This window comes from Littorina saxatilis, linkage group LG5, assembly GCF_037325665.1.
Source record: "Littorina saxatilis isolate snail1 linkage group LG5, US_GU_Lsax_2.0, whole genome shotgun sequence".
Taxonomy (NCBI): Eukaryota; Metazoa; Mollusca; class Gastropoda; order Littorinimorpha; family Littorinidae; genus Littorina; species Littorina saxatilis.
In genome coordinates this window covers 59798319-59814728 of record NC_090249.1, presented here as the reverse complement: position 1 = coordinate 59814728, position 16410 = coordinate 59798319, and the positions used below count along the sequence as shown (strand labels likewise).

Below are 16410 nucleotides of genomic sequence, written 5' to 3'. Positions count from 1 at the left end.
TGAACTTCCATGTCGGCGTGTGGCTGAGCTTAAAATAGGAATGTTGTTGCAATCTGTTAGGCACTTTCCCTTTTGTCAGGTAGTTTTTGCATGTACAGCAAAACACGGCCTTTTTATATTTAGTCAAGTTTTGACTAAATATTTTAACATCGAGGGGGAATCGAAACGAGGGTCGTGGTGTATGTGCGTGCGTGTGTGTGTGCGTGCGTGTGTGTGTGTGTGTGTGTGTGTGTGTGTGTGTGTGTGTGTGTGTGTGTGTGTGTGTGTGTGTGTGTGTGTGTGTGTGTAGAGCGATTCAGACTAAACTACTGGACCGATCTTTATGAAATTTGACATGAGAGTTTCTGGGTATGAAATCCCCGAACGTTTTTTTCATTTTTTTGATAAATGTCTTTGATGACGTCATATCCGGCTTTTCGTGAAAGTTGAGGCGGCACTGTCACGCCCTCATTTTTCAACCAAATTGGTTCAAATTTTGGTCAAGTAATCTTCGACGAAGCCCGGGGTTCGGTATTGCATTTCAGCTTGGTGGCTTAAAAATTAATTAATGACTTTGGTCATTAAAAATCGGAAAATTGTAAAAAAAATAAAAATTTATAAAACGATCCAAATTTACGTTTATCTTATTCTCCATCATTTGCTGATTCCAAAAACATATAAATATGTTATATTCGGATTAAAAACAAGCTCTGAAAATTAAATATATAAAAATTATTATCAAAATTAAATTGTCCAAATCAATTTAAAAACACTTTCATCTTATTCCTTGTCGGTTCCTGATTCCAAAAACATATAGATATGATATGTTTGGATTAAAAACACGCTCAGAAAGTTAAAACAAAGAGAGGTACAGAAAAGCGTGCTAGAGTCCTTCTTAGCGCAACTACTACCCCGCTCTTCTTGTCAATTTCACTGCCTTTGCCATGAGCGGTGGACTGACGATGCTACGAGTATACGGTCTTGCTGAAAAATGGCAGCTACTTGACTAAATATTGTATTTTCGCCTTACGCGACTTGTTTTACAAATCCTAAAGACTGTCGGAAACTTCGCATGCTCTCTTGTGAACGCCATGTGAAACATTGATTCTGAAACAAAAATCTATGGCATGAATGACAATGGAAAGACGGTCTCTCTATGATTCCAAGTTCATAATGACAGTTATAAAGTCCTGAATTTAAAAAATCTGTAGATGAACTAAAATCATTTGAATGTTGGCTTGTTGAAACTTCATAACAAACAGCCACCTCGTCTATATCATTATCTGAAAGAATGCCAACTTCCTTTGAAACACCAACATTTGTATGGAAAACTTCTGTTTCTGTCATCTTTGATTTCATTTGACAACTTGGACTGATGGCATCTTCCAGAGATATCCATTACTTTCAACTTGCGCCTCTTTGTATTCCTGTAAGCCTGCCACTTATTTATAAAAAGAAACGTTTGATACTTTTACCAAACAGTTAGTAAAATGCACGATTTACCTGTATTCGTCTTTAAATTCTGCAAGACTGAAGCGAAAGAGGTCTGTCTCAGTTTTGTCGTCAGTTTGTTGTGTACATTTACACACGCACAACGAACAACACATGCACAGGCCCGGGGGAAGCTCTCCTTTCTTATGTCCGACGATAGACGTATACATGTAGTTTACATGTTTATTAGTCATCTATTTGATAGATTACGTGTATGATATGACGGAGAGTCGCATCGGTTTGATGCCGTGAACCCAACCGTGGCTGTGGCTGTCGTTTGAAGTAGCCTACTTCTTTATAAAGATTCATTTACATTCTACTTCTGACCAAGGCATGTTTGGTACCTACTGAATCCTTGTTGCGTGTAGTTTTACGTGGCACGTTGCCCAAAGTTGTATTCTTGAGGAGCATAAAATAAAACGTGTTACAAAGTTATCTCAAAACTCTGCAGTGACTGCTCGCGCAGCAGGTCAGCTAATTATAGCACGCAGCCTCCACAGACAGCTTTCGAGCCGAGACCAGTCGCCGCTCCTGCGGCTCCTCAAAAACTGCACGCACTGCAGTGTTTTCAGTCACGAGAATAAAATAGCTTGTCAATCCACGCGGCAAGGAAGTCGCTCGATTTTTGCGTGCAGCACGAAGAAAAAAGACATGCAAGAATTGCGACGGGTTCAAGTTCAGGTCGCTCCAGGAGAAAAATTCTTTTGGATGTTGGCCTTTAATGCAAAGAAGCGACAATTAGAATCTATGCCAAGCGTGTCCACGTTGCTGGGATGAAAAACACATTTCTAGTTTCGGTTTTGGCTAAACGCAGACTCGATCTCGAGCCAGTCGAGGTCACACTGAGCGAGTGACAGCCGGACGTGGCAATGTCAACAATGTCAATGATCTCACTCAAACTCAAAGATCTTGAACAAATTTCAAGATCTTTGCCTACATTCAGAACAGTCATAGAGCAACATAGATCAACATACCTTGGTATTTCGTCTTCAGAAAGACCGACCCGTAGCCTGACCTTTCCACCAAGGAAGGCATTCTCGCCGCCTGCTTTGGTCTGGCTTGAATCCACAAAATATAACAGAAGTTCGATGACAGTACCGCTGCACGCCATTTTTGATCTTCGAATTCGAATCTCACTCAAAACTTTTGCACGAAGCCCTTCCATTGGATGAAGTTTGTAGACTTTTGCAATTTGCCTTTTGATTGGATCTCTTTTTTAAAGGGAAGCAATCGCTCTCAAAATCATATTTCTGAATGTGTTGTTGCTTCCCTTTCAATCGGGGTTGGCTCCTTACCGAATAGACTAGAGGATCATAGAGTGTAATACAGCTGTGAAAAAATGTACGTTGAAAATAAAATGCTTTGCAATAATGCCCATCACGATCACGAAAACAAATGACGATCACGATCACGAGACTTGATTTTTTTGTCATCACGGATCACGGGCAAAGTCCCATCACGATCACAGAAATGGAAATTTCGGCAATCACGGTCACAGAAAGGTCAAAAAACGCCAATCACGATCACGGTTTTAAACCCTTTGGGGCCCTCAGTCTTAGCACTGATTCTAAGAACCTCAGTGGAACTTGTGGCAATCCCAGTCACTGAGTAACACTTCACACGGTCTTGACTGTAATCAGGTAAATCAGTTCAGTTGACGCTGCTTGGCCGATTGTTTATACTGATTAGTCACGTAAGCAGCCATTACTCATTAGCTATGGGGGTTGTAACTCAGTCAGTCTCGCTCTTTTTGAAGTCGGAATGTTTCGAATCAAGTTCCTGTTCTCCGTTGTCTGCGGCATTGCGGTTTGGTGACATGCAACCGGTGTAACGAACCAGTCAGTTTCCTATGAAACCAGCTTTTCCCGTTCGGCGGCCTTGATGGCTCAGTCGTATATTAACTCCAAACCGGCTGACCCCCCCCCCCCCCCCCCCCCCCCGGCTCCCCCCATCCCTTCGCAATTACTGGTGATCGACCTTGGGTACTTTACACTGATTCATGTGGTCAAGTTCGTTAAACAACAAAAACAGTTAAAAAATAAAAACTCGGAAAATCTCAGTGTACTCACCAATATACAAGGGCAGCACACACACTGAAAAAAGAAGTCAATTTTTCACCCATGGAGACTTCCGACTTTGGCGGGACATACAGTCAAACAAATGAGAATTAGTGAGTACAGATTTCTTGTTTTTCAACTTTGTTCATCCCACGGCCAGTCATTTTGTTGTTTTGAACACACAAAAACAAAACAAACAAAAAGCAACAACAACAACCCGGTATTACACTGAGTAAGACTGAAATTTGCTTCATCGCAAAATCTTTCCCTTTTCCGTCATCCAAGGAACCACAGTATAACCTCAGTCTCGGTGCACGTTTTTAGAAAGAATCGAATTTTGGAGTGATATTTTTGGATTTCACTACCAATTTCCTTCACTTGCAAAAAACATGCCTTTCTTCCCTTAGACCAATTTTTAATTACCTCCGTTTAATTTAATTGACCGTGACTCTGACTTGAAACGTCTCAAGTATATATACTCGAATCAGTGCAAAACGGGCTGGTCAAGGGAAAACCTGATAGATATCGAGACTGCGCGGCCGTGTGAGGGGGATAATAATGTTGTTCTGTCAAAAAAATTTAACATTCTATTCAGATGAGGGCCCCAAAGGGGGGGTATCATCACGATCACGGGAAGGGAAATTTTAGCTTTCACGATCACAGTTGCCTTGATTTTTGTTTTCACGATCACAAACACCTTGACGAATAGAGGATCATAGAGTGATACAGCTGTGAAAAATGTACGTTGAAAATAAAATGCTTTGCATTAATGCCCATCACGATCACGAAAACAAATGACGATCACGATCACGAGACTTGATTTTTTTGTCATCACGGATCACGGGCAAAGTCCCATCACGATCACAGAAATGGAAATTTCGGCAATCACGGTCACAGAAAGGTCAAAAACCGCCAATCACGATCACGATTTTAAACCCTTTGGGGCCCTCTCAGATTATAATCGAGAAAAGTGACTGAAATACATGTTACAGTATAGACATTAATTGTTATTTGTTAAATATGCAGTGCAGGATGTGAGCCGGCATTTTACAATGAGTGTGGCCTATAGTTCTGTTTTAAGTCGAGCACATCTTTGTAGTGGAAAAGTCCTCACTGACACAATAAACACATTGTAACAAAGCTCATCAGTGCATTACTTCATCTTTTTGTTCAGGCTATGATAGTCAACCCTTGCATTTTAAAGTTATGTGTCACTACGGCATGCATACACTCAAAGACAATATTGTACTAACGGCACCGACGGACATGTGTGTTTCAAGTTTTATTTATTCCAATAAAACCCCGTGAGGGTACATGGAAAATTAAAAAACACAATAAAAACACATTTCATTCAACACCAAATAAAAGGAACTAAAACAAAAAGAAATCAGACTATGTACAGAAAAGGGAGTTGAGGGGTGAGGGAGAGCAAAAACAATACAAGAAACAATTCAACAATAATAATAATAAATAATAATAATAATGATAATAATAATACAAAAAATAATAAAACATTACAAGTGCAAAGTGATTACATAGCCTACATTTCTTTACTATGGGAAATGGGGGGAAGGGAGAGGGGGGGGGGGGGTGATGGGTGGGTTAACATAAGGACAAAAATACTATTACAAACAACACAAAACAGATAACGGAATATAAAGCTAAAAGAGAATTAAATTTTACTCGCTTCGTGTCATGAACTTTGCGAGTTTTAGCAATAAACTCTTTTTTGTAGTGGAAAAAAGCTCTCTGAATTTAACTGAATTGGGGCGGGCATAATAATAGCACCGTAACAACTGTTTTCTATAATTGGTAAAGAAAGGACATACAAAAATATAATGGAAGAACTTTGCTGCGGCCGAGCGGTTCAAAATGTTCATGTGGGTCACCGAGTGTATGTCAAGTGCGTGTGTGTGTGTGTGTGTGCAGTGTGTGAAAGGGTTTGCGAAACAGCATGAACATTTTGAACCGCTCGGCCGCAGCAAAGTTCTTCTCAAATCTGACCGTTCGTCGTGTGCCTGTACGCAGCGTCAGATAAAGATAACAATGTGGGGCGGGGGGAGAGAGAGAGAGAGAGAGGAGAGAGAGAGACTGAGAGAGAGAGCACTTCTGTTTTAGAACAGTTGGACACTACATATTATTAGTTGCGTTGAGAATGCGTGCAAACTGCGGGAGTTTCGCCGTTACTCAGCTTCTCCGCTGATCAATACCATGTGTCTGGTCATCTTGCCATTCCGTGCTCGCGCCATGTTCATGACGTTTAAATGCCACAGTGACTCATTTTGAATCTGAATAACGCGGAAACAGACCGACCAATCAAGAAATGGCCGCACGATCACGTGGGGAAGGTTATAAAGGCGAGCATCCCACACTGCCAACCGTCATTGAAGCTGCTCACGTGAGACTCGTCGTGTCTTTGTGAGTGTTTCTGCCAGAACTTCCACATCTTCACCTCTTTTTTCACTCGCAAATCTTCCACCAATCTACCAATATGGTAAGTACCCTGTGTTTTCTCATTTTTTTCTCATTTTTCATTCGTTTTCATTGATAGGTTTTGTGCGAAAGTCCCTGGCATACTTGACCTCATCACGTAAACTGTGTTGGCTGAGGCGTAACACGGCCGCCGGTCGAACCGCGGAAAGGGATGACCGAATTATGTGTTTTATGCTTGCTGTCGGCTTTTCATTTCAATGAACAATCGACAGTTATCAATGGATCTGGCATCTTTCGTTTGCTCGTCTAGCGCTCGAATTTCCTAGTGCAACACCTGTCAGAAAATGTAATTTTTTGGTACCGTGTTCATCTTCTCTCGTCTTGCGATAGCAAACGTGTAGCCTACATTTGAACTTTAAAGGCATGTTTGAAGAGAGACACCGTAGGAGGGTTTTATTTAAACGAGGGCGGAATGTCGGTGGAAGGTTTGAAAACTAATGTCCCCGTGGCATGACTACCTAATTTGCGCGGTTGTCGGAGGATAGGCTTGCGGCTCTGTGTGGCGCTCCCTCCGTCTGTGTCTGCCTCACTCAGTCAGTGCCTGTGCACTTTGCCATGGGCTGTGTGTGCGCGGGGATGGAATGTGTAGCCGGCTAGATTACTGTGCGAGGGCACATCACTTGAGTCAGGCGGTGGAACTGGAAAGTTGCCAAGCTAGCGGACTTGGTCTAATTCACAGTGGTACCTGTCCACGAGCTCTATGCCGTAACATACATGGGTGCAATTCTGCCGGCTACACGCCGGCAGCCGGTTTTTGGTTTCATCGGCTGCCGATGTTTTTGTTCCAGGAGAGGTTTTTTTTGGCATTTTAAATACTAAAAAAGCTGGACCCCAACTTTTGCCGGTTTTTGGAATTTTCCAGGTTGCACCCATGAACATATGATGAGACAGATTGGGAGATGAGAAGTGTGGAAGTTAAAAAGACATGATGTGGTTTTGATCAGTGAAGTTTAACCATTTGCCGTAATATCAGTAATTTGGTCATTTCCAATGCGGTCAATGCAGCATTAAAAAATAGAATCGCTGTGATCTGTACAAGCTGTAGTATTAACTTGCCTTTTTGTCAAGATGACAGGTACCACTGTGCTGTCAGTCAGGAATGAAGTCATTGCTCACATCCACTTGGTTGTGCAGTGGAAGTGGAACCGGTGTGACCTTTCCATCTTTCCCTTGTTGATATTTCGCTTCTCGGCCTCGTTGATCTAGTATAAACTCACATTGAACAAAAAAACACCCCTCGATAGTACTGATGAGCGACCTTGTGTACCTTACATTCATGAGGCCAAATTTGTTCAACCAATTTGTTATATTTAACTTAGAAATTTGATTCATCCTAAAATGTTTTCCTTCTTACTCAAGGGACCGAGGGGGAAATATGTACACAGGCAAAAGATGAAATCGTGACACCGGCCTTCTTAGACCTCCACAGATGAGATTCAGGTCTTGAAAAGGAGTGAGCCTTAAAATAGTGGTAGATTTACAGAGGTTATGAACAGGCAATCAAACAACCCCAGGTCTTACAGGGGCGAGGCCTGTTTAAATGGGGGGTGGGGGGGGGGGGGGGGGGACCATTGTAAAGGAGACATTTGCAAACTCCTATGAAGGCCAAACTGAAAGATTTTCTTTCATAAAAAATGAAGCAGTGTGGTATAAAATGTGCTCTACAGCATATTAACACTTCTCCCAAATGGTCTCTTGCACTGGGGGACAGAAATTGCAAATTAGCATAGCATAAAATATGCCCACACTAGGATCAGGAGCAGCCTATGAGTCATACCTCTGGCAAAGTGACAGTTGGGAAAAACACAACTGTCAACCACTTGTATGAAAATGGCTGCTTGTGCTGACTCCGTTTGGAGTTCTTGACATCACCCCCTCCAATTCCCCTAAATGCACATTGCTAAAAAAACAAAAAACAAAACAGACAACATGAGCTGTTTAACAGCATCTGCTCTGCATAGCACAACGGGAGTAAAGTGCAGGCTTTGATCGACCTACTTGAACAGCAAAGTCACACATCCTCAGTAACAAGGAAGCAGTGTCCGTTGATGTTAGTGAAACTGAAAATGTGTTATGAAATTACGCTGCAGACAGTACTTGGCTGTATTCTTTGCAAAATACAATGTATTCAACATGTGACGAGTATTAATGTACTTGTCACAAAGTAGATTACTTATACTGTGTCAGTGTTTTTTCCTTCCCATATGGACTATAAATGACTGCAGTTATTTGTTATAATGATGAATACAGTGGCGCCCCCCCCCCCCCCCCCCCCCCTTTTTTTTTTTTTTTTTTTACAACCTTCAACATTCTAAGAATCATTTCTTATAATGGAGGTAAATCTGAATTAGGAGTGTCTTACATTTTGGGGTCTTAAGATATTTTTTTTTTTTTTTTTTTTTTTTTTTTTAATGTAGCCTGGTTCCCGCAGTGGGGCACTGCGGTTATGAAATTAAAGGCCCCTCCTGTTTTTGGAACCGCAGGAGCTTTCTAGTTTGCTGTTAGGTAGATTTTTGGTTCCTCTTTCCTGTCATGCTCTCTTTTTCTTCATGAATTCTTTTCTTTTTTCTGCCTTCTTGCTCATTCACCTGTATTTTTTCCAAAAATCTCTTCTCTTGCCGCTTGTCTCGCGATTCATGTATAGTTTAATCTGTTAGTGTTCTGATGTAAGTCCAGCAGTAGATAGGTTAAGCCTATTTTAACATACTGGAAACTGGTAATCTTCCAGTAGGTATTAATTTAGTTTTACTAAAGCCTGCTGGGACACAAGTAATGGGTTAGTGCATTTGTAAACAGGAATCGCTTGACAAGTGGCCCCCTTCATCCCCCCCTTCCTCGTCCTGATATGGCTCTGCGTAGTCGGCTGGACGTTAAGCAACAAATAAACAAACAAACAAATGTAGCCTGGTGGCCAGCTAGTACAGAGGGTACAGTAAAGATCGGTGTCAAGTGATGCCCAGTGACCAGCTGGTACAGAGGGTACAATAAAGATTGGGTGTAGCCATTTTCCCCCATAGAAAGATCGGTGTCAAGTGGTGGCCAGCTAGTACAGAGGCTACAGTAAAGATTGGGTGTAGCCATTTTCCCCCATAGAAAGATCGGTGTCAAGTGATGCCCAGTGGCCAGCTAGTACAGAGGGTACAATAAAGATTGGGTGTAGCCATTTTCCCCCATAGAAAGATCGGTGTCAAGTGGTGGCCAGCTAGTACAGAGGCTACAGTAAAGATTGGGTGTAGCCATTTTCCCCCATAGAAAGATCGGTGTCAAGTGATGCCCAGTGGCCAGCTAGTACAGAGGCTACAGTAAAGATTGGGTGTAGCCATTTTCCCCCATAGAAAGATCGGTGTCAAGTGATGCCCAGTGGCCAGCTAGTATAGAGGCTACAGTAAAGATTGGGTGTAGCCATTTTCCCCCACAGAAAGATCTGTGTCAAGTGATGCCCAGTGGCCAGCTAGTACAGAGGCTACAGTAAAGATTGGGTGTAGCCATTTTCCCCCACAGAAAGATCTGTGTCAAGTGATGCCCAGTGGCCAGCTAGTACAGAGGCTACAGTAAAGATTAGGTGTAGCCATTTTCCCCCATAGAAAGATCGGTGTCAAGTGATGCCCAGTGGCCAGCTAGTACAGAGGCTACAGTAAAGATTGGGTGTACACTGTAGCCATTTTCCCCCATAGAAAGATCGTTGTCAAGTGATGCCCAGTGGCCAGCTAGTACAGAGACTACAGTAAAGATTGGGTGTAGCCATTTTCTCCCATAGAAAGATCGGTGTCAAGTGATGCCCAGTGGCCAGCTAGTACAGAGGGTACAGCAAAGATTGGGAAAGCCATTTTTCCCCCATAGAAAGATCGATGTCAAGTGGTGGCCAGCTAGTACAGAGGTTACAGTAAAGATTGGGTGTAGCCATTTTCCCCCATAGAAAGAACGGTGTCAAGTGGTGGCCAGCTAGTACAGAGGGTACAGCAAAGATTGCGTGAAGCCATTTTCAGCCATAGAAAGATCGGTGTCAAGTGATGGTAAGGGTGGCCCAAAGATGGAGATGAAAGGGGATTTGTTACAGTGGATAAGAGTAAGACTGAGTGATGGTGATTTTATGTGGGAAGAAAGGCATGCCAGTGGAAACTACTTGAGTAGCTGCCAAGGGCCCAGAGCTGGTATGCCTAATGAGTTCATTTGCACATGTCAAAGTTAAAGCAGATGGAGTGCTTTTTGTATCACCTTTGTATTTCTTTTTAGAGCCAGAGACACTCGCCTTCCCCCCTCAGATCCAGCGCGGCCAGTTATACCATGGAATAAGTCATTTAACAAATTGATCATGTTTTGACATTGGACACTGTGTTGCACAATTGACAGATTCACAGCTAAAAAGATTTGTCTTTTCAAATGTTTATAATAAGCTGAGAACACATCTGTCGTGTCCATTTATTAGACAATCACAGCAGAGCCGCTACAGATTGTATGAAATTTTTTGCTTTGGTTTTCAGCGGGAATGTATCTCCATCCACGTGGGCCAGGCTGGCGTCCAGATGGGCAATGCATGCTGGGAGCTGTACTGCCTGGAGCACGGCATCCAGCCCGACGGTCAGATGCCCTCCGACAAAACCATCGGCGGTGGTGATGACTCCTTCAACACCTTCTTCAGCGAGACGGGGGCTGGCAAGCACGTTCCACGCGCTGTCTTCGTCGATCTGGAGCCCACTGTTGTTGGTGGGTTTTACTTATCTTTTTTTTCACAGATAGTGCCCGGTAGCTCAGTTGGTAGAGCACTGGACTTGTGATTGAAAGGTCGCAGGTTCGAATTCGGGCCGGGACGGACACGGGTCAACTTTATGTGCAGACCCAGAGACGGAAGCCATGTCCCACCCCCGTGTCATCACAATGGCACGTAAAAGACCTTGGTCATTCTGCCATAAGTGCCGGTGGCTGAATACACCTAAACACGCAGACACTTGGGTAGCGCGACTCCGTTGCTGCTAGCTTTCCACTGGGAGGAAGCGACCCGAATTTCCCAGCGATGGGACAATAAAGTAATGAAGAATGAAATGTTAGTTATTGTCTTATTTTGTTAAAAATTAAACATTTACTGATTTAGTAACATTTTACTTTTTGTTTGTTTTTTGAACATAGGCAGTCGTGTCTGTTTTTGGATAGACCAGTATTGTAATGTTACTGCCTGGTTTTCAGAATTCTATGCTAAGTTCTCCTGATGTGACCTTACGAATTTCAAGTATTCACTTCTGTGGTCATCCAGGGCCTAGCATTGTAAGCCGTTCGGCGTACTTTACGCCGAAATAACATCTCCAGTACGCGGAACTCGATTTGGTGTACTCCGAAATGCAAAAACCTGTTATTCCCAAACGGTAAACCCAAACAGTCCCAGCTTTCGTTTTGTGCGCTGTTCGGTTCAATTCTCAATCGGTTTGACAGTTTGCTTGAGCACGCACTTCCTCTGGCATCGCGCGAGCATACTTTGTGCCAGTGTTTTGTGGCTCTAGACTTGACATAATGTCTCGAAGCGACATTGTTGAACGTGGTCAGCCATTCAGTGACAAAAGAATCAAGGTATTCCTGGAAGTGGGAATGGCTGGATTTCGTTCCGAAGGCGGAAGGCAAGTCAGAAGTAATGTGCCGATACGGACCATGGCTCCGAAAGGTTGCTATTTTTGGCAAAGCATACTGTCAGTTGTGCCGGAAGGAAATATTTTACGCGAACAAGGGCTTCGCAAGGCCAAGCAGTTCAAACTTGAATCTTTTTTTCAAAAAACAATAAGCCAAGAAGGATCATCTCACTACATCTGCTAAAGACATTTCCAGTGTGTACGTTTTTTTTTTAACAACTTCAGTTTGTTCTCTGTGTATAGTTTTCAACATTTTCAACTTAAGCAAAGGAGGGACATGCTTTATGCCTGACAACCCCTCTCTGTCCCTGGCCAGTGGTTAAGTGTAACGATACCTTCGTTGCGATTTACAACGTCAACTCTCCTCGGTCTATGAGCTGAATTCACAGTCCGTGCAACACACTTCGCTATGTCACGCTATATCTCTGGTTAGCGCTTTTAAAAGCGTGGAGGATATCACTGTCAAACTTTGCCTGTTGGTGTTATTCGTGATTTCCTTCACACGGAGTCAGATTCATAAATGGGTAAAAGAGTTCATTGTTTATTGTTGTGCTTTGTCATTTAGGATAAGATAGTCACCTTGTTTTATTTGCTTGACTTAGTGAGAGAAAGTGGATGGATCAACAGGTTGCAAATGTATGTATTTCTGTAAATGTGATGTCTGTTGATGTGTTTTCCTCCTTGGTACCTTGCAGATGAGGTGAGAACAGGCATCTACAGACAGCTTTTCCACCCTGAACAGCTGGTCACTGGTAAAGAGGACGCTGCCAACAACTACGCACGTGGTCACTACACCATTGGCAAGGAAATCGTGGATCTGGTTTTGGACCGCATCAGGAAGCTTGCTGACCAGTGCACAGGACTGCAGGGCTTCCTCATCTTCCACTCGTTCGGCGGCGGCACCGGCTCTGGATTCACCTCCCTGTTGATGGAGCGTCTGTCTGTGGACTACGGCAAGAAGTCCAAGCTTGAGTTCGCCATCTACCCCGCACCTCAGGTTAGTTTGCAGTGCGTTCTTTCTTCTAGGGCTTTCTTATGGAGTTGTTTTCCCATGTCATTAATAATTAGTGTTGTACTTTGCACCTTTGCACAAAAGTATTGTAAGCATAAGAGTTCGTTCACTTTGGCAGTTGGTTTTATGTGTTCGCCCTCCAACAGGGTTGCTTCAAGAGCAGAAATGTTAGTTTTCAATAAATTATTCCAGGTGTCAACAGCTGTGGTAGAGCCATACAACTCGATCCTGACCACGCACACTACCCTGGAGCACTCGGACTGCGCCTTCATGGTGGACAACGAAGCCATCTACGACATCTGCCGCCGCAACCTGGACATCGAGCGCCCGTCCTACACCAACCTCAACCGTCTGATCGGCCAGATCGTGTCCTCCATCACGGCCTCTCTCAGGTTTGACGGCGCCCTCAACGTGGATCTGACCGAGTTCCAGACCAACCTGGTGCCCTACCCCCGTATCCACTTCCCTCTGGCCACCTACGCTCCCGTCATCTCGGGTGAGTTATGCATTCAAGATTGAATGACTTATCTATTGCTATTTGAATATTCAGTAACCTTGGATGCGTACATATGTCGGACCAGTATTTCAGTATTGCATAAATTTCAAGGCTTTAGGGAATGTGAAAAATGCAGTGACTGTCATTTCGTATTGCGAGTATGCAGAGTTTCAGTTATGCTGATTACCCCCCGCGGGTTAGGGGGAAGAATTTACCTGATGCTCCCCAGCATGTCGTAAGAGGCGACTAACGGATTCTGTTTTTCCTTTTACCCTTGTTAAGTGTTTTTTGTATAATAGAATATAGTCAATTTTTGTAAAGATTTTAGTCAAGCAGTATGTAAGAAATGTTAAGGTAATATATTGTACTACGTTGCAACCCCTGGAGCAAATTTTTCATTGGTGCTTTTGTGAACAAGAGTCAATTGACAAGTGGCTCTATCCCATCTCGCCCCTTTCCCCGTCGCGATATAACCTTCGTGGTTGAAAACGACGTTTAACACCAAATAAAGAAAAGTAAAGTTATGCTGATTACTGAATGACCCGGCTCAAAATCATCTCCCCATAATCGTCTAGTCTGCCGAGCTGGTACATGTAGAATATACAAAACGGCAAGTTAAGATTTGGAATTCATTTTTCAGCTGAAAAGGCCTACCACGAACAGCTGACTGTGGCTGAGATAACCAACGCGTGTTTCGAGCCAGCCAACCAGCTGGTGAAGTGCGACCCCCGTCACGGCAAGTACATGGCGTGCTGCATGCTGTACCGTGGCGACGTCGTGCCCAAGGACGTCAACGCTGCCATCGCCACCATCAAGACAAAGCGCACCATCCAGTTCGTCGACTGGTGTCCTACTGGATTCAAGGTACTGGCTAGTTTGCATGTGAAATGTATGGAGTTAAATTTTGAAAACGAAGATTTGTGTAACATTAAGGGAAATGCTTGTGCTACTGTACAATTTTACTCTTTTAATGGACATGAATAATTTCCACATACTTATTGACTAGTGAAAAGGCCCAGCTTTTTCTGAGATCCAACAAAATACACAATCGTGCCCATTTTACGCACAAAAATGTAATGGGGCAGTCACGCACGTGATTCAATCATGAGATTTATCCTGTCACACGGGCGACTGAGTCGTGGAAAATAGCTGCGACTCGTTCTCGTGCGATTCCCTCGTAGCTTTGAGCTTTAGAACTTGTTCTATTCCTGTGACCCAGTTGTAAGTCAATCACAGGGGCAGAGCCAATCAGAACGTCTTTGCAGCCCTCACGCCGTGAGTTAAAAAAAAATGGCGGACAGCGTCTCTTCGTCGATTCAAAACTTTTTGGAAGAACAGTTTCTTACTCATAAAGGAGACGTCTGCTCTGATTCAACCAGATACCGTAGCCCACTTGTGTAAAAACTAAGATGAAAACGAAAAAATTCTCCCACTCGGATACAACCAACTACACTTGAAGGTCATAGAGACAGAAGACACAATGAGCTGACCTGCTAGTGCCTTATCCCCCTTTGTGTGCACTTGCAAAGCCCAAATGCGCACGAAAAGATCCTGTGATCAATGTCACTTTGGTAGGATAAACAAGATGAATACCAAACGCGAATCCCTGAAATCAGCAAATGGCTGCCTAAATGTTAGGGTGATAACAGCATGGGTGTTACTCTTCCGGCTTTTGCCGGATTTCCGGTTTTTGAAAAAATCTGAAGCCGGAAATTCCGGGTTTTTAAAAATAAAAAAAAGCTTCGTTTCGCTAAGTTAAGTTGAAATAACGAGCAGCGGTTCCGATCCGACTTTTGACACCGGTTCGCGTGCTTTCTCGGTTCGCTCCCTTGGATTTGCCGCCATCTTGCTTATTATGATTTGGTTTCGTCGGTGTCCAGAAACTTTCTTTCAAACTTGAGCATTTTGGACCCCTGCCTTTCAGGTTTTTTGATTTTTCCCAGTAACACCCATGTAAACAGTATTTCATTACTACAGAAACGAGCAAGTTGGTGTTGCTAATGTTGGCTTTAGGTAACCACTAGATTACTATTTTGATCATAAGATTGCTATAGTTTGACTTGACCATTGCTCTGTTAATGTCTGGGGGGGTTCAGATCCGAGATACATTTTCATTTTATTTCTATCTGTCGACAGGTGGGCATCAACTACCAGCCCCCCACCGTGGTGCCTGGCGGTGACCTGGCCAAGGTGCAGCGTGCGGTGTGCATGTTGAGTAACACCACAGCCATCGCTGAGGCCTGGGCACGTCTTGACCACAAGTTCGACCTCATGTACGCCAAGCGCGCCTTCGTCCACTGGTACGTCGGTGAGGGTATGGAGGAGGGTGAGTTCTCCGAGGCGCGCGAGGATCTTGCGGCCCTGGAGAAGGACTACGAAGAGGTCGGAGTTGACTCCGTGGAGAATGAGGGAGAGGAGGAAGGAGAGGAGTACTAAGATGTGGAAACCTCCAGCCATCAGACGTGAACCAGCTGTGACCAATGAACACTGTAACTTGCAGTCTTCCTGTACACCTACAAACTTCCAAGACACTCATTCACATAAAATGCAATCCATTTCACACCATCTATTTTGTGTACACGTTGGTTCCTGCCCTGTGCTGTTTGATACCAAGCACACGTTGTTGGTTCATGTTCTGTGCTGCCATTTGCCAGCTGTTTTGTATGAATCGCACTCTTTTTTGACATGCTCTGTTTTGAGTGTGTTCAATCTTTTATGACGATCATTCAACATCTGACGGATGTGCAATAAAAGCTGAAGAAATATCAATGTGTTTTGGATGCTATTGTGGATCTGTGTGAATAGGATGCCATTGTGGGTGCATGTGATTGTGTGTGTGAACAATACAGGGTAGAGATTAAAATAGACTTTTTGATTGCAGAAACATTTTCCTCATTTGTGCATTTACATTTTCTTGTGATTGAAAATATTGATGACTAATGTGCCTTGTTGGCTACTCTGTAACACAATTTATATTAAATGTAAAATGAGATTTGACACTAAGTGCAGTAAATAAAATACTTTTCTATACACTAATTCTTATCAGGGATGTTACAGGAAAACTTGTGCACAATGTATAAAAGAGTCTCATTCAACCACTCTCAATACACAGATATCAAGAACACAACACTTCATTGCTTCCCTCAATACATTGCAGAACTTTATGATACAAAAATTAAGAAACTGAAATTCCCAATGGTGTGCACTTCTATTTTACAAATCAAATGAATTCTGCCACAAAACGAGCTGTATCTTGTGTGTGTTCTG

The 16410-nt window shown here is 43.2% G+C and overlaps 1 protein-coding gene and 1 long non-coding RNA gene across 2 annotated transcripts in view; one reads left to right on the top strand and one right to left on the bottom strand.

Annotated features, from left to right (window-relative positions):
- The first annotated feature begins 5863 nt into the window (after nucleotides 1-5863).
- Nucleotides 5864-15912, top strand: LOC138967593 (tubulin alpha-1A chain-like). The gene is made up of 6 exons (XM_070340191.1): nucleotides 5864-6021; nucleotides 10502-10724; nucleotides 12331-12632; nucleotides 12840-13143; nucleotides 13784-14007; nucleotides 15280-15912. Exons 1-6 carry the CDS (start codon nucleotides 6019-6021, stop codon nucleotides 15577-15579), a joined length of 1356 nt encoding a protein of 451 aa, XP_070196292.1. The 5' UTR covers nucleotides 5864-6018; the 3' UTR covers nucleotides 15580-15912.
- Nucleotides 8439-16410, bottom strand: part of LOC138967597 (uncharacterized) — a 119485-nt gene continuing 111513 nt past the window's right edge. Inside the window, exon 2 of the long non-coding RNA XR_011455995.1 lies at nucleotides 8439-8924. This is a non-coding gene — a long non-coding RNA (uncharacterized lncRNA). The remainder of the gene's footprint in view (nucleotides 8925-16410) is intronic.

Excerpts from the sequence above, each read along its gene's own strand:
- LOC138967593 (XM_070340191.1), top strand. Across the intron at positions 13,144-13,783 it reads CTACGCTCCCGTCATCTCGG|CTGAAAAGGCCTACCACGAA; the intron begins GTGAGTTATGCA and ends TTCATTTTTCAG. Across the intron at positions 14,008-15,279 it reads GGTGTCCTACTGGATTCAAG|GTGGGCATCAACTACCAGCC; the intron begins GTACTGGCTAGT and ends ATCTGTCGACAG.